The 26,187-nt window shown below is 34.6% G+C and overlaps 2 protein-coding genes across 2 annotated transcripts in view; one reads left to right on the top strand and one right to left on the bottom strand.

The window, feature by feature from the left end:
* Nucleotides 1-26,187, top strand: part of LOC132553504 (ATP-dependent translocase ABCB1-like) — a 74,164-nt gene that overhangs the window by 17,949 nt on the left and 30,028 nt on the right. Inside the window, exons 11-24 of the mRNA XM_060217755.1 lie at nucleotides 875-994; nucleotides 1,496-1,621; nucleotides 1,896-2,099; nucleotides 2,516-2,686; nucleotides 3,796-4,006; nucleotides 4,898-5,065; nucleotides 5,113-5,120; nucleotides 5,453-5,623; nucleotides 5,732-5,821; nucleotides 7,292-7,453; nucleotides 8,030-8,162; nucleotides 8,558-8,628; nucleotides 9,305-9,405; nucleotides 9,777-9,917. Coding sequence (XP_060073738.1) covers nucleotides 875-994; nucleotides 1,496-1,621; nucleotides 1,896-2,099; nucleotides 2,516-2,686; nucleotides 3,796-4,006; nucleotides 4,898-5,065; nucleotides 5,113-5,120; nucleotides 5,453-5,623; nucleotides 5,732-5,821; nucleotides 7,292-7,453; nucleotides 8,030-8,162; nucleotides 8,558-8,628; nucleotides 9,305-9,405; nucleotides 9,777-9,917 — 1,877 coding nt within the window. The remainder of the gene's footprint in view (nucleotides 1-874; nucleotides 995-1,495; nucleotides 1,622-1,895; nucleotides 2,100-2,515; nucleotides 2,687-3,795; nucleotides 4,007-4,897; nucleotides 5,066-5,112; nucleotides 5,121-5,452; nucleotides 5,624-5,731; nucleotides 5,822-7,291; nucleotides 7,454-8,029; nucleotides 8,163-8,557; nucleotides 8,629-9,304; nucleotides 9,406-9,776; nucleotides 9,918-26,187) is intronic.
* Nucleotides 14,863-25,075, bottom strand: LOC132553537 (uncharacterized). The gene is made up of 4 exons (XM_060217785.1): nucleotides 25,024-25,075; nucleotides 18,344-18,706; nucleotides 17,808-17,834; nucleotides 14,863-17,282 (listed from the first exon to the last, which is right to left on the bottom strand). Exons 2-4 carry the CDS (start codon nucleotides 18,627-18,629, stop codon nucleotides 16,027-16,029), a joined length of 1,569 nt encoding a protein of 522 aa, XP_060073768.1. The 5' UTR covers nucleotides 18,630-18,706; nucleotides 25,024-25,075; the 3' UTR covers nucleotides 14,863-16,026.

Raw genomic sequence — 26,187 nt, 5'->3', positions numbered from 1 at the left:
TATGATGTAGTTTAATTCATTATTTGACTCCACTATTCCTAATTCTAAATCTGTAAAACTTTCCAAACGTACATATATATGTATTCTTGTAAACTCCCATCAGTTTACGGCTTACATTTGGAATCGATGATATCGAGGATGACATATACGCTCATCGCCGATATAAAACTAAAAACCAATTTACCAGAAAATTATTAGTCTTTATGTTATTAATAACAGGATTATAGCATTTAACACTTTTTTTTTACTTTTTTTTCCGTTAAAAAATTTACCATTCGTTGACCGTAGGAAGAAATTCGAAAAAAATCGTAAAAATGATAAGTCAGATGTATCTATATTTTTCAGACTGTACAAAAAGCTGAATGCCTAAATTTTGAAGCCTAGGAGGCAACCGAATCTAAATTGATAAAAGAAAATATTTAAATCTAGATGGGGAGGTGCACTGGTCTCATAATTTAATGAATTTTATCATTTTAAAAGATAGTCTTGTACTTGTGTATATTCTGATCCGTGCTACTATTAGCATAAATTAACACTCATCGTGAAAAATGGGCATTGTTTTGGGTACTTGCTCCACGTCATAATTCATTTGAATAAAGGCACAGTTTTGTTTTAACGTCATTCAATATTGCAACTTTAGAAATTTATTGAAGTGAGTGGTTAATGCAACTCCCAGACTGGTTATAGATATCTATTTTTCCTCATATGTCTTAGAGGGCTCTACGATTTAATCCCTTAGCATCACTAAGGAGACAAACATCTGTACGACTCAGTTTAGCTCATTATTTAGCTTTACTGTACATTTCTAGTTGTATGAAAAAACACTATCCACTTGTGTTCCTTTCGTACAATTGTTATTACTGTTTTACTTCAGGAGCCTGATATCGATGCTTCGTCTCCTAGAGGTCAGAGACCGCCAAATATTGACGGGAATATAGAGTTAAAGAATATTTTCTTTTCTTACCCAGAGAAGGAAAAGCGTCCAGAGACAAAGGTAGAGGTTTATATGATTCTATATCGTTGATATCCTGTGACGTGCTTGAGTTAGAATTCGGAGAAAAATGCAAACATGGAGCTATGCTAACTTTCTTTAATCATATTTCATCATGAAGTTTTTCGTCGCCTTAGAAAGCCTTGGATATGAAATCTTTGGCACTATTAGAAATAATTTCTTAATTAACCTTGGCAAAATTATGGTAGGTAACACTAGTCTTTTGCGTGTCTTGGTGGTGAGGGTGTGTGAGTGTATGTGTGTTTGTGTGTGTGTGTGTGTGTGTGTGTGTGTGTGTGTGTGTGTGTGTTATTTCTTTTTTTCCAAATTACAGGTTAAAATGTTACCTGCAACAATATACAAAAATTAACGTCTATGATTTTGCTAACTTGTAAAGCATCTATACATGAGAAGATGTGTATGTGAAAGTGAGAGATACATAAGTGAAGGAAAAGAAAATAATCCAGAATTTTGTTGATTAATTCATTTCTTGTGCGATTCTAGGTTCTAAAGAACTTTAACATGTCTGTAAAGCAAGGCCAGACTGTCGCGTTAGTGGGGCCCAGCGGATGTGGCAAGTCGACCGTAATGAGCTTGCTACAGAGACTATACGACCCAAAAAGTGGAGAGGTAGGTTATATACTGATCAAATAGAAAAAACAATCCTTGCAATTTAGTATAGTCCTGTATGATGACACATAAAACTTGCTAACGACCAATCCTGAACCTGTTTCTAATGTTTTAACTACGATGTACTTGCTAGAAAACAGATCTAGAACCATTCTCAATATTTCATTGTAGTTTGATTAAAATAAAGATGGAAAACTATTAGAAACTCACACATCAACAAAAATCTGGCTCACACCGATGACCCTGATATGATGAAGATGATGTGTTTTTTCAGGTTCTCCTTGACGGTGTAAACCTTAAAGATCTCAACGTGGCTTGGCTGAGACGAAACATAGGAGTCGTGTCGCAAGAACCTATCCTGTTCGGCTACTCAATAACACAGAACATTCGACTCGGAAACCCGAGCGCAACCAACCAGGAGATAGAGGACGCAGCAAAAGCTGCAAATGCACATGATTTTATCGCAGCTCTACCAGAGGTAAACGAGAGAGAGAGAGAGAGAGAGAGAGAGAGAGAGAGAGAGAGAGAGAGAGAGAGAGAGAGAGAGAGAGAGAGAGAGAGAGAGAGAGAGAGAGAGAGAGAGAGAGAGAGAGAGAGAGAGAGAGAGAGAGAGAGAGAGAGAGAGAGAGAGAGAGAGAGAGAGAGAGAGAGAGAGAGACAGATAGAGACAGATAGACAGACAAAGAGAGAGAGAAAGAAGAATGGGGAAGGGAGGGAGAGTTACGAAATTCGTACAAAAGGTACTCTGATCTATCTAACGCATTTGCTGTTCATTCAAATTGATCATTACAATAATTAACATTACTATATTACTACATATGTATCACATTGACAATCTGCTTTGACAGCATATATTCTTAAGTACCTCATTAATAATCAAAACATTATCCCCAGGGGTATAACACAATGGTTGGCGAGAGAGGTGCACAGCTCTCCGGAGGACAGAAGCAGAGGGTGGCTATTGCGCGTGCCCTTGTTCGGAACCCCCGCATACTCCTCTTGGATGAAGCGACATCAGCCCTCGATTCCAAGAGCGAGAAAATCGTTCAGGACGCTCTCGATAAGGTAAGAAAGGACACATTTAAATTCGTTACGCCGAGTCTAACAGACATATATGAAATCTTAAAATCATGTTCTCTATTTAACCTAATACTTTCACTGAGATAAAGATCTTAATTGGTCTTTAATCATCTTTTACTCGAAAATCTAAATCATCTCATTTCATGGAATCTTTGAAACATACAAAAAAATCTTGGTAGCTCTCTTTTTAACTTTCTTTTAAAATACCGTCAATGAGATAAAAGTTCACAAGTGATCTTAAATTTTAATTTGTTACGGGGTTGGAGGAGAGGGGGGGGGAATATTAAATAAATCATGTATTTTAACTAATTTAAACGTCTCAAAGAGATGCTAAGTATCCATCGAGCAATAATTGAAAATATTTGCCATCGATCTGCAGTGATGAGAATTTACTTTAATTTGCCATTTCAGTTAAGCCGTAATTTCAAATTACGGAGATAATATATAAAATTGAGATCATATTATCTACTTACTGGTCGCTGACAAAGGCGACGCGTCATTACGACAACCAGTTCAACTGAACTCTACAATGTTTAGAACATAAAAATTGTTGGTATTAAACATACTGATAGAAAGTTTCAATGACATTTAAGAAATCTCAAAAGAAAGATTTGAGAATTCAAAACAGTTTTAATATGTTGTCCGAGAACTCAATTATAGTTCGTGATAAATTCCACATTTACCAGTCTGTTTGTTACTACAGAATACATAGAAAATATATATGGTGTTATCAAAAGAGACACAAACATAAAAGATACATTCAGAATGTAGGTTGATTAGATAAACTTAACTCATGAATTTTCATTTATTTTCTATGTAAGATCGTTTTTGCTTATTCGATTTCCGTATATCGTTAATTCAATAACCTAACTTTTTGATAATAATTTGAGATACTTAATCCAACTTATTAGATATTAACTCGACATGATCGAGAAATTGGCCCTAAATAATGTGATAATGTCCCAATGATTTGAAGTAATATCCCGAAATATTGAGATAACAACTCGAAATGATTTAAGATGAAAATAAAACCCATTTGGAAAGTAATACACTTTTGTATTTAACAAATAACTTTGACACATTTCATTATGCAGGCTCGAAAAGGGCGGACAACGATCGTTATTGCACACAGACTGTCGACAATACAGAATTCTGACGTCATTTACGTGGTAGACGATGGCAGAATATTTGAGCAAGGCACACACAGCGAGCTGATGGACAAACAAGGACTCTACCATGAGTTGGTAATGGCACAAGCTCTAGCGGAGGGAGAAAGCGACGACGAAGACCATAATGAAGACGATAGCAAGCCTGTAGACGAAAGAGAAGAAAGGGATTCAGGTACAGTGGAATTTTTGGATAAAGTTGTCTTATAATTAAACCCACATAAATGTAAGATTGGCATTTTAGCCCAAAATATACCATGAGCAAATAAAAAGGAATGACCGACACGAGAAACACTTTTCGGGTTTGAATATGAGATATTATTCTTTGACATAAATAGTGGTTGCAAACTGTATTGCTGCGAGTTTTCGAAATCATATGTTACCTTTATCATGCAAAGTATGTTAATGACCATCTATAGAAAACAGCTCACTGTTTGGTTAATGATCGAAAGTGTAGTTATTTGTCAATTTGTCAAAACAACACTCATCTTAAGCAAGCAGTTTGAGGGTTCATGTTTCATTTATTTCACCCCATAACGTCTGCGCCTTGCGTCATCAAGATGACTCAAACAGTGCCCACTTAATTTTTGTTCTTCACATTGTTCCTAACGTATCTAGATTGATTCCTTGATCTCTCGCATTTCCCATATATCCTCTTTCTTCAGTAGCCTGGAGTTATTCCAGTCTGGAATGTGGTTGTACAAATTGACATGATCTATGATGGAGTATGCCATCTGATCAAATACAGGCAATTATCGCAGATTTGGAAGCCCACACGACACCAAATGAAGATGACGCAATGAGCAATAAATGGAATAAAAAAATCAATGAAATTTTGTGTGTTTTTAAATGTTTATACACGTTCTTTCGAAGTCAGACGTAAATGTCAAAATAAGTTTAGATAAGAAGAGACAGAATTGTAGTTTTTGGTAAGATAAGGCATAGTTCGTCTCTTGAAACATTGGTATATTAGAATTTGTAAGTATGTATATCTTATTTGTTCACTTTGAAGCTGCCGAATTAGAAATAGGACAAAGCCACACAGAAGCTAAATTCAAGGCCAAAAGATCAAGAAAAGTGTCATATCAGTCATCAACCTCTGACAAACCAGTACGACAAATCTCCCGACAAATGTCTCGCCAAATTTCAATCAACGACAAAGGAAAGACGGACAACGAGAGCAAAGAAAAAGAGGTAGGTTTCTCTATTTAGACACTATCAGCTGATTAGCAGTTATTTATTCAGATGAAAAGGTTTTGTCTTGTACTCGTGAAATGTTAATGATTAATAATTGAATACGCATGTACATCATAAGATTTGACAATAAATATGATATATGTTTTAAGAAACAAGACGATGCACTAGATATATGTGCTCAGCTTTTTCTGAATTCGAGGTTGTTTTTACAACAGATTTAGAGGTTGAAGTGCCTGATATTTGCGAGATGATTAGAGCAAAATTTCATGATATGATATCCTTTTCACAGTGTATTTGCAAGTGTTGTATACATTAGTTACAGTACAAGACAATAGTCAGTTTGTATAAGAGCATATCATGTTCAGTATATCCTTTTAACAATCACCAGGAAATTGAAGAAGAAGAATATGACCCTCCGAAGTATTTACGTATTTTACGGGAGAATGCTCCAGAGTGGCATTTTATTTTGCTTGGCTGTATCGCCTCAGGGATAGGTGGATGCACGATGCCAGCGTTTGCCATATTCTTCAGCGAAATGATTAAGGTAACGTATAAGTGGGTGTGTGGATTGGTGTGTAATTTAAGAAACGATTAAACAATTTCACTTTTTATCAACAGCATTGTCTTTATCTGATACAGTATGAACATGTTGCTTACTGCATTCTAGGTGTTTATCAACCAAGGAGAAGACAGTGTATTGTGGAGCATGATGTTCGTCGGTCTCGGTGTTCTAAACTTCATTGTTCAGCTGATATCGGTATGTAACCAAGTTAATGGTAGACTTTACCTACTATGCATAATCTTAAACATCGTTAACATTTTGTTATTAAACCCAGCATTAAACAGAATCAACGTTTTACATCAAGAAAAACAAAGAAAGTACTCCAACCTCAAATTCAACAAAACAAGTGCAAAATGTGAAGAAAAAGTTTAACTGAAACTCTTGGAAAAGTACAAGAAGAGTAAGACACAGTGTTCTGGAAAAGTAAGCATCTTCTGTTTAATCGACGTTGCCTTCCATGTAAATATTGGTCAGTTCAAGCTAGTAATATTATGTTTTCAAAGGAGAACAACGGAACCAAATTGTATACAAACACGCCCAACTTCATATCACACAAAGAAATAGAATATTTCTCAATGAGATCGCCTTGAGGAACGTTTAACTTCCCTATCATCAACCTACATCTTTTGAAACCACGTGTTTGTCCGTCATTTGACGACTTCTTGCACGAAAATCGTGATAATTGCCCTCGAATAACGGTTCAAATTAGACCTGTCAAAATCAGAGGTTGTGGATGGAAAATTCACAATAGGGAAATTGAAATCGTCACGGCTATCATACAGCTTGGTGGAGAGCTGTCCATGTTCGGTTTCGTTGTATGAAAAGATCGAGATAAGCGGCTGATGTAAAAGAGTCTGTCGTGTCGTTGATTTACTATTCTTGTAGGTATATATGATGAACGTGATCAGTAAATTTCTTGTTAATCGAAAAAAGACATCATCAGTATATTTGAAAGTGAAATTAAACGTCTTGACAAGATTGCAAAACCAAATCTTATAGAAGCAATGTCTTTCAGGAAAGGGTGTGGAGGATTGGTCAAAAGCTCATTGGAATTCTCTGAAATTTACATACTATTAATTCTGCTTCTTGACTATTCAATATCACAGTAATACTGTAACCCAGACAGACGGGATTTTACGTTTTTAAGGACACTTCATGAAAAACTCTCGTAGCTTAACATTTGGAATAATGCTTAAATCACGAGTTGCTATTTGCCAAGTTTGACGATAATTAAAGAGGTAGAACAAGAACAAGTTGACAAAGGACTAATTCTTAGGTCATCTACATTCAGTTGTTGCAGCGTTTGTTTGTAGTTGAAAAGTTTGGTTACAATGAGTTTGGAATAACTGAAGGAAATAACAGATGTATTCCTGTTTTGAAAGTATGTTGGAATGTCCGCGTGAACAAACGTGGGTGTAAATCATTGCTTATGTTTATAACATACACTTCTTTATATGCAAACTCAACCTTTATCCATCGGCGAATTGTTGGAGGATATCGGCTATCTGTGCGGACAGGTTACGAATATTTGACAGCAGATTATTTAAATTGCGAAATTGAACTCTTGGTGAAAATCAGTTGTGAAGAATATATATATAATAGAATATTTTGTTTGTTCTTGTAATGATTCCGTGTTGTCTATTTATTTATTTTCTTGTTTTGTAGAATGTTTGTTTTGCCCACTCTGGAGAAAACTTAACATTGCGCCTTCGTTTGAATACCTTTAGTGCCCTGTTACGACAGGATGTGGCTTATTTCGATGACCCAAGGCATGCCACTGGTGCCCTGACCACAAGACTTGCTACAGACGCCACTCTTCTACAAACTGTAAGATTGATGCATTGTGTGTTGTATAAATCCTTAATAGTATTGCAAAACAGATACCATAAGATCATTTCTGATGTGGCAAATTCATCCTGTACATGGAAAAATGACGAATTATGGTACCCTTTTCATACTTTTTCATTATATATTACACATTGCCGTTATTAATTAATTAGATGATTCAAAGATAAATTTATGGAAAGTATTGAAGGTATGATATTTAAACAAAACCTTGCCATGAAGCCATTTTTACACATATAGTGTGACGTCATATCATTACCATGACATGAAAATCTCCACGTCTGTGAGACATGGAAATGTCATGCCTGTAAAATGGCTGTATATACCTGTCCAGGGTTAAAAAATAGAACGTTAATATTTACCTTTTAGTCAGATTACATTTATACTGAAAATAATCCTGTATCTCTATGATATAGTTGTTAGGCTTAAGTTTTCAGCTAGCTGTAATTTGAATAAAGATACAACAATATCGTGTGCCCTGTTTAGCTTGACTTTGTGACACATTATTCGTTCAAATATCGATATGACATCATTTTCTCCTTTTTTTCACATTTTTAGGTCACCGGTATACGGTTATCAATCATTGTGTCATCTTTCGTGTCTCTGGTCGCAGCCCTAGTCATATCTTTTATCTTCGGATGGAAACTTGCTCTCGTCGTCTTGGGTGGAGTACCTATTCTAGCTGCAGCTGGTACATGGTTTATTTATAGATATCTTATATACAGTATAATTGTTTTAATGTTTGTGACAACGATGTACATTTGACCACAATTATATTTTCACTGAATAATCCCTAAAGTTATCATCTGGCTCGGGAATCATGACACCATCTTAAATGCTAAGCCAATCACAAATGACGTCTCTTATCTTGACGTTATCGTTTTGCTAAGCCAATCACAAATGGCGTCTCTTATCATGACGTTATCCTTTTATGACAATGCGGCCAGGGCTTCTCGTTAACATCCATCAAAGCAGCGTTTATTAACATAGGATGATCATAGGCATTGCTATAATATCAATTAACATTACAAATCAAAAATGTTACCGATGTTTCAGTTTTAAGTTTGTTTTATCATTCCATTCCAGGATATTTACAATTCAAAGTTATCACTGGACAACACAAAGGAGACGAGAAAACATTAGAGAATGCTGGAAAGGTATCTAATTTTCCATCTACCTGAACTATGACTGTAGTGTTAGTTTATTTCATGGTGTTCGTGTTAAGGAATAATTTAAATCAAGTTTTAAAATTGTATCTTTTACGTGTATAGAAACTCGATATTTTATGTATAAATGCATGATATTTTACATACAGTTTGGGAAAACAGTCTCTGAGGTGACCAAAAAAATGATATTTCTAAATAAGATATTCCTAGTAGAAAGGAGTAACTGCCTGTGTATACGAAAGGCTGGTGACTTCTTCAAAATTAACTTTACAATATGCGTTCGTGTACCACATTAGAGATAAACTATCTGTTGAATTAGATGGAGTCGGGACATAAATACTTAGCCATTCAAAGATCGACAGATACTTTTGTTTTGTCAAATGACGCAAGAAAAAGTATACTTCTATGTTGAAATACCTTTTGTTACTTTGTGAACAATATGCAAAGTGTACAGAACTGCTTTAGTGAATCTCCAACTGAATTTAGAATTTATCTGAATAAAGGAATTTGTCATCACAACATTTATTTATGTTTTGAAAACTGTCATGTCTGGTTTTAACTGCTGAATTGTTACCAAAAAAATCACCAATATACATGTATATTTTACCAAAATCTTCTGTATGTTATATACTCAATAAGCACTTGTACCACCATTTGTGTCTTTAAGGTGGCTAGTGAAGCAATAGAGAATATCCGAACCGTACAGACGCTGTCCAGAGAGGAATTCTTCTTTAAAGAATATTATGACAGTCTAAAAGGACCACTCCGGTATGTAGAATAACACCAAGTATTTATTTATCTTTAGTTGGTTCCATGTTCTCTTCATGTTTCACTTCAGTGAAGGATAAAAAAATGTGTGGTCTGTTCAAATCCACGACAAAAAAACAATATTCTCTTTCAAAGTAAATTATCCTAATGTCATTTAGATAATTTATTAACAATATAAATTTTAACACAATGAATTCAAGCGAACAGACAGAATGAAAAAAAAATAATCAAAGTGGATGAGTCAAAAATTTCAAACAGAAATGTTTCATGTTATAATTTTCCAACAGAATTATTCTGTTCTTATTAGGATGATGTAATTGTGGTCATTTTACACATGGAACACTAAAGTTTTCATGGTCAATTTCTTGCAGGACTTTCCTAAAACAAGCTCAAATGGCTGGCTTTGCTTTCGGTTTCTCACAAGGGATTATTTTCATGATGTATGGTGGAGCTTTTAGATTCGGTGCCTGGCAAGTTGAATTAGGAGACATGGAACCTTCAAATGTTTACCGGTATGTCACTTTTAAACTAATTTTTACATGTAACAGCTGTTGTGATTTTGTTTATATTGTATTCACCTGATGTCCACCACAATATACTTCATGCAAAAAGTTTTGGCAGAATTCAGGATATTGACTTTAGTAAACGCATCCAGGTAAAACAGCATCTACAAATATATTTAATTCTAATGATAATGTTTTTCTGGCACTATGCATTGTTGGAAGAATGTTTCGGAGCACATGGATTGCAAATCAAATTTTAATATTCCAAGATGCTACAAGAAGGGCATTCTCTCAATTTTTTTTTTATTTTCAAATTCACACAGAAGAGTGTCTTATCTTTAAAATATGCCAGAATATTATAAACATGATTTCTTCCATTTCCAGATATCCAGATGTTAACTTATGTTAACTGTTAAATGTAATGAAAACAAATCTTGTTTACTTGTTTCAATTCATTTATTTGATTAAAACATAAATGGACTGCCATAAATCTTGTAAAACAACGCTTTAAAAAAAAATGTAAAATCATAAAAGCGTGGCTACCAGTAATATCCATTTTATATCTAGAGTTATGTCCCTTCAACAGAAAATATGAAAAGAAAGTGAATGTTCCCGGCTGTTTCACAAAGTTCATTACAAAGATATGACGAAAATATCAATATGTTTTGTTGGTACTTCACTGATAACAAAAATGAAGATAATTTACACAGTAGACTACAAACATTGTAACCAGAACATCTATATGTATTGCACAAAGCATCCGTTAGGACATCACAACTTCATGACATCTTAAGCGACCAGCAATCATGTTCACACATCTCGTCACCTCAAAAACAACAATTTCGGTCCTTATCACTGACAAGTCCTGAAAGGACGAAACAGTTGTTTGATGCAATTTTAATTGTCTTCTGCTTTTTCCATAACTAAATTTACCAAAAGGTTGAAATGTGTTTTTCATTTGTGTACAAAATTTAGTGAAACCACGTTCACTGTACAAATTAATTTGGCAAATCAACATTAATGGGTCTATCAATGGTAGTACACGGTAAAGAAATATCCTCAAAGTTCATTTAAATGATATATTCAACAGCATATTTCTGTAGTGGTTACTTCAAGTTTGATCACCAATGTTGAATATAAATACAGTGTCACAATTACAGCAGAATTTAAACATAGCAGTCAACAAATAGATGTAATTGTTGAAAGTTATGAAACTGTTTAGCATTATACTGTGCTGTTAAAACAAGGTAACACCTTAGTCTTGCAATCATAACTTTACCTCACAGGCCAGACAAAAACGCATAACTGTTAATCTTACTAAAATTTAACCGGCAAATCCATGTGTATACTGATCATGAAATGAAATAGGCCATGCACTGAAAATTGAATCATGATAAAATGACTTTCAAGGTCTAATGATAACAAGACATGTAGTCAATGAAAGTATGAGATCATAATTGTTTTTTAGCGGAAGATATGTTTATTATGATACAATTTTGAAAAGATGATGGAATTATCATTTAAAATGTCAATAAATTGATATAATCATTCACAACTGCTTAACACATCATTTAAGCATTAATGATCATTGTATAAATTTGGTCACGGTTCATTAAAAAATAAAATATAAGCAGTATATACAATGTAAACATGATACAGTAATATGAACTTCATATACTTTGAAATCATACATTTTTGTGGGGCTGAATTTTTGTGGTTTTCCAAGATAAATGATAGCTAAATCAATCTTTCATACTTATTCTGGCAATTCATGAATATATGAATTGGTGATTAAGGTACCCACAAAATATATGAAAAAAATCACCCAGGAAAACTTGTGATTTTAAAGTAAATGATTAATCTCGCAATTAACATGATCACCATTTAAAATGAATTTGTGAATAATTTGACGGGGGATGACAACCCCTTCTTTAACGCAGGAAATTTCGAAAAAAGGACAAACCCTATATGCCCATATAAATCAACTGTTACAATGCATTTAATGCACAACCGGTAAAAAATGTTAACAACATAGAAAAATGTAGAAAACACGAAGTAAATTTAGTGGTATCGGGATTCTGTAAGCATACCTAATTTGGCGCAATGACGTTTTATCGCATTTTCACATTTTGGCAAATTAGTGCTATGATGTAATTTCACATTGACATCACAATTAGTGGAATCATATTTTAGTGCAGTACTTTTAGCACAAAATGCGCTAAAATAAGATACTGCTAATATATGTATGCCTTACAATATACATCGCTGATCTGATATGTAACATTTACATTCATATCGTAATATTATAACTCTGGCCATTTATGCTTGAAACTAATGACAAACAGTTGTTGGCAGTTCTCAAAATTACACCATCAGTGATACAAAATAATACAAAAAGCTTAATCACCGCATAGCGTAGTGATTATTGACAATATAATGCAACAAAAACATCTTGACGCATCATTCACAAAAGCTATAAGTCAAACAAATAGTATTTCTCCAACCAGGGACACACAAGATATGATGGGCCTTCAATAAAATCTCATTAAAATTAATTATTCTTTAAAATTATAGTATAGTAACCACATCTAAAACTGTCAAAAACTGGTAATCACCGGTGCAGATGATATATGTTTAATACAGACATGTGCTTCATGTGCTGAAAGCAATGATACAATATCAAAGCGAATTAATTTGCATCTCTTCATATGTCTATGTCTTTCATTTTTATGCTGAGAAATTGTTTGTCAAGGTAATTAACAAATTACAAAACTCCTTGGAAATACATAGTGGTAAGTTATACTAAATAAATCATACCTGATTTTGAACTTCTCCAACGAATCAATTGAGGGAAAATTAATTACAATTGTGATAAATAAAGAAAATTGAAGGGATAATGAGTTTCGCAGGAAAAGTATTATCTTTTAATCAGATGGAGCAAAATTAATTCTTTCCAAATGAACATTCTTGTATGCAACATTCCAGTTTCTAGAATTCTGTTTATCAACAAAAAAAAAATAATAAATCAAGCTGCAAGCAAAGGGAAATAACTCTCTGTGCCTTATGTAGAAATACCTGCAGTGTACATAGATGCTACATTAAAAGATGTGCAGTTTCAAGATCGTCATTGTGAGGTGCTAAGAAAGGCAGTATTGCACAAAAGGTATTCACATATAATTCAGAAATATACACGAAATATTCATGCTGAAAAACAAAACTGAACTTTTACTAAGAACAGGTGAGATCAGTTTGTCTAGGTTATCTGATCTTTTATAATCATTAAACTTACAAATAAATTCTTGTTGTTATGTATATCTTGAGGCTTAAGATGAGTTGATATTAGGAAGAAGCAAGGCTATGATTTGAGTCGTGAAGACTACTACACGGGAACATTCATAACCTCCAATGTCTCATAAATTTGGTTGTCTACTGATTTTTGACAATATTTCTCCATTCAAATATCCCCTTGTAGTATTATGGGTGGTATTCTGGTATTGACAAGGTACTTGGTTTATAATCAATATCTCCTGGGAACAAAAGACTTGAGATAATTCTGATAAAATCCCATTTTTTACATAAGTCTGTATTTAGTCCTGTCAAACCAAAAATATCATCCAACAATTCTCTCCTGTCTACCATCTGTTCCATCATTTATTAGCTGGTGGTTAGGTCACCTGTCTGACCTTATGTGAAATGACTTGTAACTATATCCCATATGGAATAATGCCAATAAATGGATTGGCTACACAATGAGGAAATTTCTCCAAAAAATTGATTCTGAGTGCTTTATCACTGCAAACACTTTAAAAAAAATCCAGAGGGAAGGGGGAAGGAAGCATGGACAGGTATAGGTATTGCGAAGACATTTTTTTGAACATTACATCAATCATATTAATAACATATATGTCTTCATGTTATTTATGAAATATTTCATAAATGATTGTGATGGAGTTTAATTGATTTCACAAAGTATAATGAAAAAAAAACACAGAAAGAAAACAAAAATCTGGCAGTAAAATTAAAACAAAAAATTACTACAGAACAAAACATTACAATCTCAAAGGAAAAGATTTTCCACCATTGTCTTCATCAAAGTAATCCCTTATACTTAATGCAGAACATTTTTAGAATGCATCTAATTAATTAATTAAGTTTTGTTATTCTGATTTATCTGTTAAAATATATGTATTGACTCATTGCACATAAAAGTATGAAAAGTGAATTCTGCAAATTTACAATTTTATGTACATATGTCAATTAGTGAAATTTTAAACCATTAAGACTGTCATATTTTGGTGCCCACAATCTTAAGACCTTCTTAAGTTCCCTGTTAAATGTTTCCCCTCATTTCCTGTATCATCAAATCATGACATCATTTCTACACATTTCCTAGTTCTTTCAAAGTTCTCATTTGATCTATGGAGGAAAAATCTTTAAACAAAGTGTTCTTTATGGAAATAATAACAAAAGACCAAGGGATTAACAAATACCAGATGGTGACATGTTGTATCTGATGTAGTGTAATGAGAAACTGCTCAATTCAATATAAGGTCAAGATAATTCAATATATTAATGTAGAAAGACCTTGATAATTTTTCCTGTCAAAGAGTGACAAAACTTAACAGGGATACACATACTTGTAAAGCATCCGCATGTTAACATGTCATACAACATGAAATAAAAAATTATCCAAGCTGGGGATGGGGGAAAAAACGAAAATATTGGTTATCAAGAATCAACTGACATGAATTCTCCTCATCTAGGTATTAAATTACATTTGTGTTTATATGAAATCATTAAGTAATTGAACTTTTCAGCATTAAATAAACAAACAACATGTCTGTAAACATTCACTGGTGATTGGAATTACATAATCGATCTGAAATTAAATATTATGGGGCACATATTTGACAAGTATCAGTACACTGTAATATATATATATATATATGGATATTTATCAAAATTGCGATTTCAGCATCAATTTCTCATTATGTTATGGCATGCTTCAATCAAGGATTTGATGCAACATTAATCCACAGAGAATTGACTGTTATTGGTTAACCTTGGCAATGTTGGTTAATGGTAAAGTCAAACTGAATTGGTATACTTATCTTAAACCATATACTGCCAGGTATGTGTATTAAAATTTGTTTTTGGTCTGTGGTCTATGTGCTGATCTTGACCAGTGGTCTATTTTTCTTGGTCAGTGGTCAATACATTGTTCTTGGTCAGTGGTCATTGCATTGTTCTTGGTCAGTGGTCTATGTGTTGTTCTTGGTCAGTGGTCTATGTGTTGTTCTTGGTCAGTGGTCGTTCTTGGTCAGTGGTCTATGTGTTGTTCTTGGTCAATGGTCTATGTGTTGTTCTTGGTCAGTGGCCGTTCTTGGTCAGAGGTCTATGTGTTGTTCTTGGTCAGTGGTCAGTGCGTTGTTCTTGGTCAGCGGTCTATCTGTTGTTCTTGGTCAGTGGTCTATGTGTTGTTCTTGGTCAGTGGTCCTTCTTGGTGTTGTTCTTGGTCAGTGGTCTATGTTTTGTTCTTGGTCAGTGGTCTATGTGTTGTTCTTGGTCAGTGGTCCTTCTTGGTCAGTGGTCTATGTGTTGTTCTTGGTCAGTGGTCGTTCTTGGTCAGTGGTCTATCTGTTGTTCTTGGTCAGTGGTCTATGCGTTGTTCTTGGTCAGTGGTCTATGTGTTGTTCTTGGTCAGTGGTTGTTCTTGGTCAGTGGTCTATGCGTTGTTCTTGGCCAGTGGTCTATGTGTTGTTCTTGGTCAGTGATCTATGTGTTGTTCTTGGTCAGTGGTCTATGTGTTGTTCTTGGTCAGTGGTCAATGTGTTGTTCTTGGTCAGTGGTCTATGCGGTGTTCTTGGTCAGTGGTCAATGTGTTTTTCTTGGTCAGCGGTCTATGTGTCTTTCTTGGTCAGTGGTCTATGCGTTGTTCTTGGTCAGTGATCTATGTGTTGTTCTTGGCCAGTGGTCTATGTGTTGTTCTTGGTCAGTGGTCTATGTGTTGTTCTTGGCCAATGGTCAATGTGTTTTTCTTGGTCAGCGGTCTATGTGTCTTTCTTGGTCAGTGGTAGATGTCCAACCACAGAAATGTTGAATTTGTGCAATATTTTCTTTATCTTAAGTCATCCATAGCAAGGTCGATTTCATTATCATCAACGGCCACCTGTAGTTTCATTTCATCCACATTTAGTGCATCAATCACAGACTTTTTGAGCATCATGCCTTCAATTAATTCATTCAGAAGTCCAGATCTTTCATCAGCTTGAATATTTTTCACCTGTTCACATGTCATACATATATTACAGATGATCAGGGTGTCCTCACTACAATACACAGACAAAACAAGTGTCCCTCGTTCCTGCTCAAAATATTTCACGATTTGCGATTTAACCGCCACATCCTTATCAATTATATCATTGAACTTGTCAACATGTTGGTCAAACGTTGGACCACGACTTTTCCACATGACACAAAATTCTACCGGCTCCTCTGCTTCAGATAAGACTGAATCACAACTAGGACTTTGCATGTTTTTCACATTAGTTCCATGTTTTTTAGGCGTATTGGTGCATGAGACGACTGGGGGAGTGTTTTCTTTATTTTCTGACCTAGAGCTATGTCCTTGCGTACCAGTTTCACCTTTACGGCCCCGCTGGTTGACACCATTTTTAGTTTTCTCCTTGTATTTTGTGCGGTCCTTTCCTGTTTGTTTTGCTTTGGAATGTGTGACTGAGGGTGTCGTGTCTTTAACACTATATTGCACTTTGCCGGATACTGATCTATCCTTTCCATTCGAATTCCGTTGCATAGAAACATCAGTCCTTTTCGGGGAGTACGTGTTAGAGCTTCCACCTTTGACCTTTTGTTGACCTTTTGTAGGGGCACTGATATCGCTTGAAAATGGACTACTGCCCCTAGTATTTGAGGTCTTGGAACGAGGTTGAACACTTCTTGGACTTTCAGTTCTCTGTCGTTCTCGAGGTGGCTCAGGATAATTTTGTTTGTATTTTTTGGCTTTCTTCTTCCGGGGAATACATAGGCACCAACAGAACCCATTAGATTTTGCTCCATCCTCCTCCTCCTCACCAGCTGTGTCATACCCCTCCCTTTCGTATGAATATTCATGAATTCGCCACATCCTTGACTTTGAACCATCGCCTATCCCGTCAATCATTGTCATATTTTCATACGATTTATGCATGCGGCGTGGTGTTAGCAACACATTCAGGTCATTATGGTTTGTTCCCCCATGTGGTTTGACTTCCTTTTCTGGGGTATCGCCGTGTTTCTCTTCCAACTGGTCACCTTCCTCCCACTTCGGGAAAAAACCTTTGATGGAATCCACTAAAATCTTGATAGTTACTTGACCTGAAAAACGTTGATATATTACTGATGAAATAATGATTAGTAATAATACAAAACTATGGTGATGATTTAAATAAAATCAGTGTCTTGTCTTCAATGATATCACAATCACATGGCTTTTTACAAGAAACTTGATGTTTGGAAACAGGGCAGCATTAAACATAATCTCTACTAGAGTTGTCTTTTCTTACAAATAACAATGCATTCTGGGAGATATTGTATTAAAAAAAATGTTCAAAAATAATCATTTCATAACTAATTCATCTCTAACATGTGAAATTATCCTAAAACTACATTTACCAAAATGAAGTTGCTACTTTGAGAAATGTGATTTTACAATTTGATTGTTACAGTGGTGCTTCAATACACTGCTTGTTCCTTGTAGGAAAATGGCCACCAACTGAGTGATTCAAACTGAACTGGCCGAAAAACAATAAACTTATGAATCATCGCTTTTTTTATATAAATTTACAGATTTAGTGCAGCCATCTTTAAATCTTGTCATTTATATCCAGTGTATACTCTCACCTTTATATCGCTCTTTTCCAAGATAACCTGAAATTAGAGGAAACACATATTAAGCCTTTAGTTAACTTTACTTATTCTAAAACAACTGTGAAACAATTTATTCCATTTTATATAAGTCACTCTAGTCAGTGGAAATGAAAGCGTCTTACTGTTGGAGGAAACTAGAGTATACGGGGAAAGCTGACAGGGTCAGGCAGGTAACCCATACCATTTCATGTCCATTTAGGGAAATGAATCTTCGAAGCATTGGTGAGAGACAAGTGTTTTACTACTGTGTCATCCACTCAGCCTTTATTACACCATAAAAGTTATATGTGATTAACAACCATCCTTAGTCATAGAGAGATCTACATCTCCATTTTGAGACCTTTGAAAGGTGCTATTTACTTGTATGCCTTTTGTACAATTTTAAAAGATTTTTGGAATTTGTATGACTTAATTTCGAAAAAAAGTAAATATTCACAATTTGGAATTCACCATGGATATGGTCAGAAACTAAAAGGCAGACAAAACACAGGGCAGAGGTCATGACCTACCTGATCCATAGGTTGGTTTTATTTTGCTGGTCACATCCAAAGAGCTGGCTAGTACAAGCTGACCAGATTGTCGAAGAGCATTGATAAATAAGGCAATTGCAGAGTCCCCATTCCCCTGGAGGTGCTGCAATAATGCAGTATTTCTTTGCACCTTGGTTGTCTCCTCTCGAATGCCATCCCTTGTTCCTTCATCCAAGACACCATGTTGAATTAGATAATCAAATATAGCTTCAGAATCAAGAGATTCAACCAGGTCTTGTCGGGTAGGAAGCTGTTCTGTCAGCATGACTGCTGAGGAAGACAGGAAGGCAAGTTGTTGGAATAGCCAGCCAAACTGGAAGAGGAGACTGCTAACTCATCATTCTACAAAAAAAAGAGAAAAAATATTTATATATAAAAAACTAAAATATGGAAGGAACACTAATAAAAAGTATCAAATGACTTCAAATTAAGTTACAAGATTCAACTACATATACACAAAATGATGCAGTAAAAATCAATTTACTTTTATCAATAATATACATACAACATATTGGTCCTGAGCCACATGGTTATTACCTCCAGTATTGAGTACACGTGCACTGGAATTATACAATTGTCCTATTCAGAGTGTTCCATGGGAAGCATATTACAAAGGAAGGCAACCCATAGGGGATAAGGTTTTGCAAGAACAGGGGAAAAGTCATTCCTACCGGGTTTCTCAACAGGAACAGAACTTGGGTCTCTCTGGTGTGATAATCCACCGTTCTACCAATTGAACCAAAGAAAGAAACATGCACGATCAGCAGCTGATGTGACAGAGACCACTTTTAACATTGTGTACAAGCCACACAGACGTTGCTTCTCTTACAATATATTGTAACTGATATCAGTTGTGTTAATGGCTCTACATTTGAAACAGTATTATATTACCAAGAAAAACAGTAGTGAGATTTACCTACTGTTTATAAATCACATAAATCTTGTTTATAGTGGATTGTGTATATGTTGCTGGTCCATTGCTATCATGTTTCCATGGAAACCACAGATACTCTACCTGACTGTGATACAAAATGATATTGATACAACCGCAACAAAAACACCACCAACATCATCCCAAATCCTTGAGCAGCATTACCCTGCTGGTGTATATATATTTATTGTTGTTCAAATCTGTTCTCATCTATTTAATGTCTTTACAGAAAACCACGAAATAACTTCCATGAATTTGACCTTTGGACTCCTTGAACTTAAAATTCATATTCTATATGTGGCACAAATATCAGACATGTAGCTGATTTGAACTGGAACTGATAATAATATGCTCCCTGAAGGAAGAGCTTTCAGTCGCCTCTTTGTCCGTCCGTTTGTCCGTCCGTCATAATTTTGTCTGAATCATAGCACAAAACTATTCAAGGTATCAACAAACTTAAACGAGGTCTTCAAGTTAAATGAGGTTGAGATAACCAGGTTTGACTGTTTGTGATGCATTTTTCTTAAATAGATTGTTTTAAGAAGTCTTGAAGTTTGAAATTTGGTATCATACAAATATGACAGCCCACTAAGATTATTAGGCCAAAATGGATAGCCAAATAATTATTTGTCCATCCATGAAAAAAAAAAAAAAAATGAATTAATATGTTTTCATTCATGATCTACATTTCATATTCATAGAGCCCATAAATATACAGTTAAAAACAAGATTAAATTATGATAACTTTTATGCCCTCTACCATTACACTACTTGGAAGGAATGCCATTTCACGTGATCAGTTTTTGAGTAAAGATCCAATTTAGATCAAATTATTTAAGAGACTACTAACCATTACATTAATCTATATACATCTCACACAGATGATATAAAACCCTCAAGGTACTTAAGTTATAAATAGCAATTTGATAAATCCAAGAAAAAATAAAAATGCCTATGAATATTCATAACTGATATATCACATGACCTATCATAAAAGAGACCTAATTTAGGTGAAGGTCTTCTGGTGATGACCTTGACCTTGGTATGTGTACTACATGTATAGTATGTAAATAAGCTGTCATATTTCAATATATATATATATATCTAATAAAGATATACATAAATATGAAAATAGATTAAAAATTTTCAGATAGCTACATTTATCTTTGCATGAACATTAAATGTTCCAAATACCCTTTACACCTATCTAGAAAATCAATGAGTGAATGTGACTTCCATCTTCATAATCTGTCTATCTACAGCAAAATGGAGAAAGCAGTCAAAGAGTCTAGATGAAAAGTGTCAAGCTGTTGCATAAGATTCCATTATAGATTTGCTATAGGATTCAAACATTGATTAAGTCCAACATGCTGATCAATGTGTTGCTGCCATAATGAGAAAATTATCTTTTGTTTAATCAGCTGTATTATATGTAGAATTGGTGTGGTTGTGAATTCTTGTATAGAACAGCATCAAAACCTTAATTAGTGGTGAATATTGGTACTGAGAGTGTCCTGAAAGACACATAATGACACACATATATAGCGGTGTATAAGTTTGTTGCATATTAGATAATATAACAGGAGAAACAAGAGTATCAATGAAGCTGATGAATGATCCTTAAAAACGACTTAATTGGACAAAAAATTTTAACAAAGCGCAATAATTCTGTAATTAAGGAGTTGCAGGCCCTTACTTTGGTATACTGCACATTTCCTTAGTTTGACCAATGTTTAATGATCCTAGTTTTAATGCACACAAAGCTATGCTCATGACACAAAATTTTAACAAAGGGCAATAACTCTGTAATGACGGGTCATGGACCCTGGATTTGGTACACAGCACATATTGTCAATGTTTCGTGATCCTTGCTTTACTTTGTTGGCAAAGTTATGATCCCTGAAAGATTTTTTTTTATACAGGCAATCACACTGGAACTGAGAGGTCAAGGGTCCTGAATTTGATACACTGCACATTGTCTTTGTATAATTAATGTACCCACCAACTTTCATTATCCTTGTGCCCTAAACACTTCACCTTTTTGAAAACTCAAAAAAAAATTTATCTTGATTTATTGTCTTTAGAATAAAAGATTTTGTTTGCTTGTTTATAAATAATCACCCTGTCTCACCCTGTGGTTATGTGGTGCAAGCTCAATGAAGTAGCTGATGGTTATTTCGATGGACAAAATAAGGGAGGTTATTGATATAAACTGAATCCTCTTCACCCAAGGACTCTCAAAAACTAATTTCGTCAAAATCACTTTACCCGAAGAGAAGTTAAATGGTTTCCAAAGACCTAATTCATTATGTAGTACTTGATTAAGTGTCTAGAAATTAATTATCACTTGGATCTCAGCATTTGTTTTACACTTCATTAATCAATACTAGACTAAGTATCTAAAAGATGTCTACAAATGTATCATAGCTTGGCTCTCAGCGTGTTTTACATAGTTCATATTTTGACTTTTTAAACAAAATCACATTTTCCAAGTTTGCATGGCTATCTACATGCATGTGTGTAAGTTTGATATGTGTATGCAGAATTTCTAATGGTCTGAAAAATTTCAGCCTCAGCTCAGAAAGGAATCTAGTACCATAACAGTTACCTGTTAATACTCCTTATAAACCTGAACCAAAAAGCCACTTACATTCACATACAAATTGTAGGTGTAATATCCATCCTTACAACACAATTATTAAGTCTACCAGCAAAGTCTCCTACCACACAAGATTAATTGGTAACTGCATTGGATCAATTCAACATCACAAACATCCAGGCGAACTGGTCTGGAAAGGTTGTCATGGTGATTAAACATATCACATGATGTAGAATAGAATCCATCACAATTCTATTTCAAGTATTCAATAACAGCTCTTCCTGATGACATGAAATTGTGAGATTTTCATTTTTTGATTTGATACGATACACATAATACATAATAATGATGTGAAATAGTGAGATTTCTGTCTGTTGTATCTGATACATTTCACAAACATTACTTCATAGCATTTGTTGATATTCTAAAGAAACAGCAATATATATGTAAATGGGCTTATTACTGGGTGTGGCCTTAATTCAGGGAAAATATCTAATAATGAATATTATTATGTACACATTAATAATGATTTTTTAATGTTCATAAGAATTACCAAGAGATGTTTTACCAGTGTCCTATCCTAAGCCCACTCCTAGACTATGAGTCAAAGGTAATGTGTTGGCACCCTGGACTCACTACAGAGTAACTATGGTAACGGTAATACTATATATATACTGTGAATGCATGAATGATATGTCTGTTTCAAAAAGGAATTTTATAAGAGAGAAAGTAAAAAACCTGCTTGATAAAATAAATTGTTTAAAAACAGCTGTGATCAATGATTTGAATGAACACAACAACTATAACACATGGATACAAGATTACATATTAAAACCATCTACTCTGTATGTTTTTACTTGTTTCATCAGAAAAGGCAAACCAAAAAATTCTGCACAGACTCTAAAGCATTATGATATTTTAATCTATTTTACAGCAATGTTGTACAAATGTAAGCCATATACCATGTAGGTATATCATAGATCACACTAATTTCTGGCCTGAATTCCACCTAACCACAGCACAGTTACCATAGACAGATTAAGTGTCATTAATATGGAAACAGGAATAGATTTTGACCTATATTTCAAACATCTATAAACAAGTTCTGAGAGAATTATGAATTATTTATATACTATTTCTTTTCAATCTGTTCTGTTTGATATATCACAGAATACCAGGTCACCACATCATTTACTACACCTACCTTACAGAAACACACGTATCCACAAGCATATGCAAGGATGTACTTTAAATATCCATGTCTTAGAAATATAAACAAATCGATCGTGGAGAAGAAGGTTACACCACGGCCACTTTTCCATCAATCTCCTGAGATTCTGGTTTAAAATTCCTCTCACACTACAGAATCACACAACAGACAAACACAGTCCTGCAGTTCAATAACACTACCGCCTGAGCACAATGCTACCTTCTATATCTTGTGGGGGTATGGGTGATTGATGTAAGGAACCTGGACAGGCAGAAGTATAATTGATGGAATGGAATTGATTGGAGAAGGAAGAGAGAAGCCTTTTTGTCAGGGGAGACAATTCATTAATAGAAGGGACTTAATTGGTCACTAGATGATGGATGGTTGGACAGACAGACAGACAGACAGACAGACAGACAGAAAAACAACATGAACAGGATATGGAGGGGTGAGGGGAGGGACATGAGGAAGGGCGTCATTTATTGCCTGGATTTTATCATACACCATATTATATTGATATAAGCTCAGGTTTTAGGAAGGGAAGGCCAGGCTCTATTGATGGAAGTTGGCCTACTGAGATATGGCTACAAAAACTGATGTTGTGTGGAGCTCATTTATTGAAACGGAAGAGAGAAGAATATAGAAGGTTGATAAGGTTCATAGATAGGAGGGAAGATCTCATGATGTTAATATCACCTTTACTGATGACTTAACATAACCTGATCTCTGTATTTCATGATTTATATCATTAAAAATTATTTCCTTGAAAGCTATAAAAATGCTGTATCATAGCACCTCCCGTGATTTTTAACAGTTATATAGTCAGTGCAAAAGAGGGCAATGCTAATCATATACAACTAATTTCAAATGTTTCTGGCAAACTTCTATCTGGTGAAAGGTAGAACTCCAGCTGGTCCTCAATTAACCTTGAAGCTGTGACAAGCTGCCATGCATGGGGCCAAAACAGCAGGGAAGTATATTAACAAGGTCAAAGGTTACACCTAATGTCAAAAGTTCAGTCTAGTAGTCATAAAACAACTTAATACTGTTTAGCCACATTGAGGCAAATTTTTTGTTTTTGTTTTTTTGTAGCTGTTGTTTTCTTCACATTTTCTTCTCTATTCAACTGCTACTTCCTCCTAACAGATATCATTTTGTATAAACATTAGGGTGTGGGTTACATTACAGAATATATGACCTCAGATTGTCAGAGTCAATAACATTAAACAGATCTGAACCCGTCATAAAACCATAATTATAAAAGTAGAATATATTGTCCTGAGAGCAATCAGAATTCAGTATATATATGTGACATCGTGTGCTATCTGTATTCAAGTCAGAGAAAGTTTGCTAGCAAGAAACACTCCTGACTGATAATAACACTTTCTGTTCAAACATATTACATTTAATTTTGTTTGTATTCTAGCTGCAGTTTTGAATATAAATTCAAAGCTATGCGTTTGATATCATTTGAATGTTTCATTTTGTTTCTGTGGTATGAATAATATTGGTTTATAATATTGTTTTATTTTCAATGTTACCATGGTTATCATAAGCAGACTGATTATTATGAAATGAACTGATTCCAGTATCGCCATGATCACATTCATAACAATATACAAATGTATTTGGAATTCTCCTAAAATAATGAAATTTGTTGAATTATGTGGCTAGTGTATAAAATTTAGACCCTTTATTGTCAATAACCCAGTTCTAGGACATCTTTTGGGTCTACTGTATCTAAATCTATATTTGTATTGAAAAGTGTTATTTACTCATGTCTTTTGTACAATCTCCTATATAATGTTGTAAATTTGTTAAAAAACAGCAAACATTTATATGAAAAAAAGCCTTTCTACTATAATTAATATCCATTATTGTCAGAACATTTATCACATATATTTGCTAAACATACTCACATGGACTCCTGGGGGGGTTTCAGCCTTTAAAGTATAGGATGACATAAACACACGCCTACAGACTTCTCCAAACAAACAAGGTAAGTTTTATGTAAACTGGTACCAGGCCTCCTCAACTTCTCAAGTGTAAAGACCCCTTGTCATGTTTGATAGCTATCTGTCATACCAGCTAGATAGTAGCTTACACTGACAGATACAGAGGCTGAGAGATGGGGAATCACTCCCCACAAGAACATGCCTGTATCATCTTTCAACCCCGACCGTGAACTTCTCCCACAACCTGTACATACTCTCATATCTATAAGGCAGAGCACCTGAAACATGGTTATAACCACCCTGTATCACAAGCACATACATGCCATGATTATGAGAATAACAACTGTATTTAGTGTAGATGCATCCATGTGTAAATTGTACAACTCCTATTGTATACAGTTTTACCACACTTAATGTATCTAATCTTCTAATCTTTCTCTTCCCCCCCCCAAAAAAAAAATTTTTAAAAATCACCCTCCAAGTAAGACACAAAAGTGAATGTTTAAATTTGAATTCACTGATGTTTGCAGGTGTGAATGAATTTTATGTCAACTTTAGAGAAAACTTTACCTATAACACATGTTTATTGATCTCAAATTTAAAACATCTGCACTTACCTGGTCTGATGGACACAAAAGGTATATTGCCTATGACATCTCCTATCATTATTTAGTTAATGTTAAGCCAGGTTTACAGGTATTTTCACCTGGTCCCACCCTTAATATCATCACATGTATATATGAACATGACTTGCTAACACAATATATGATCTAAATGGGTTTGACCTTTGAACTTGTAACACCTATATACATGTACTGTAATAAGTACTGTCTGAGTGTCTGTATATTGTGTGCCTGTCCATCTTCTCACTATCTATAAGTACTGACCTGACTAACAGGTAGGATCACCTGTCACTGACTTACCCAGATAACATGTTCCTGTCCCAGTGGATGTAATTACTGTCACCTCAAAGGCTAATTGCAAACTAACCGTAGGGACTTGAATTTAGATGAATAGTTACCTGTGGGGAATCCTTATTACAGACACAAGTTGTGACAGAAAAGGAAGTGAAAGCTACAATTTTAGTTTGAGACCTACATGTATTAGAGACACAATATCTATAGCCTA

The sequence above is a fragment of the Ylistrum balloti genome, unplaced genomic scaffold (genome assembly GCF_031769215.1).
Source record: "Ylistrum balloti isolate Yb309-2 unplaced genomic scaffold, AGI_CSIRO_Ybal_v1 Utg370332, whole genome shotgun sequence".
Taxonomy (NCBI): domain Eukaryota; kingdom Metazoa; phylum Mollusca; class Bivalvia; order Pectinida; family Pectinidae; genus Ylistrum; species Ylistrum balloti.
The sequence above is the reverse complement of the archived record's forward strand: the minus strand, read 5'-3'. Positions and strand labels throughout refer to the sequence as shown.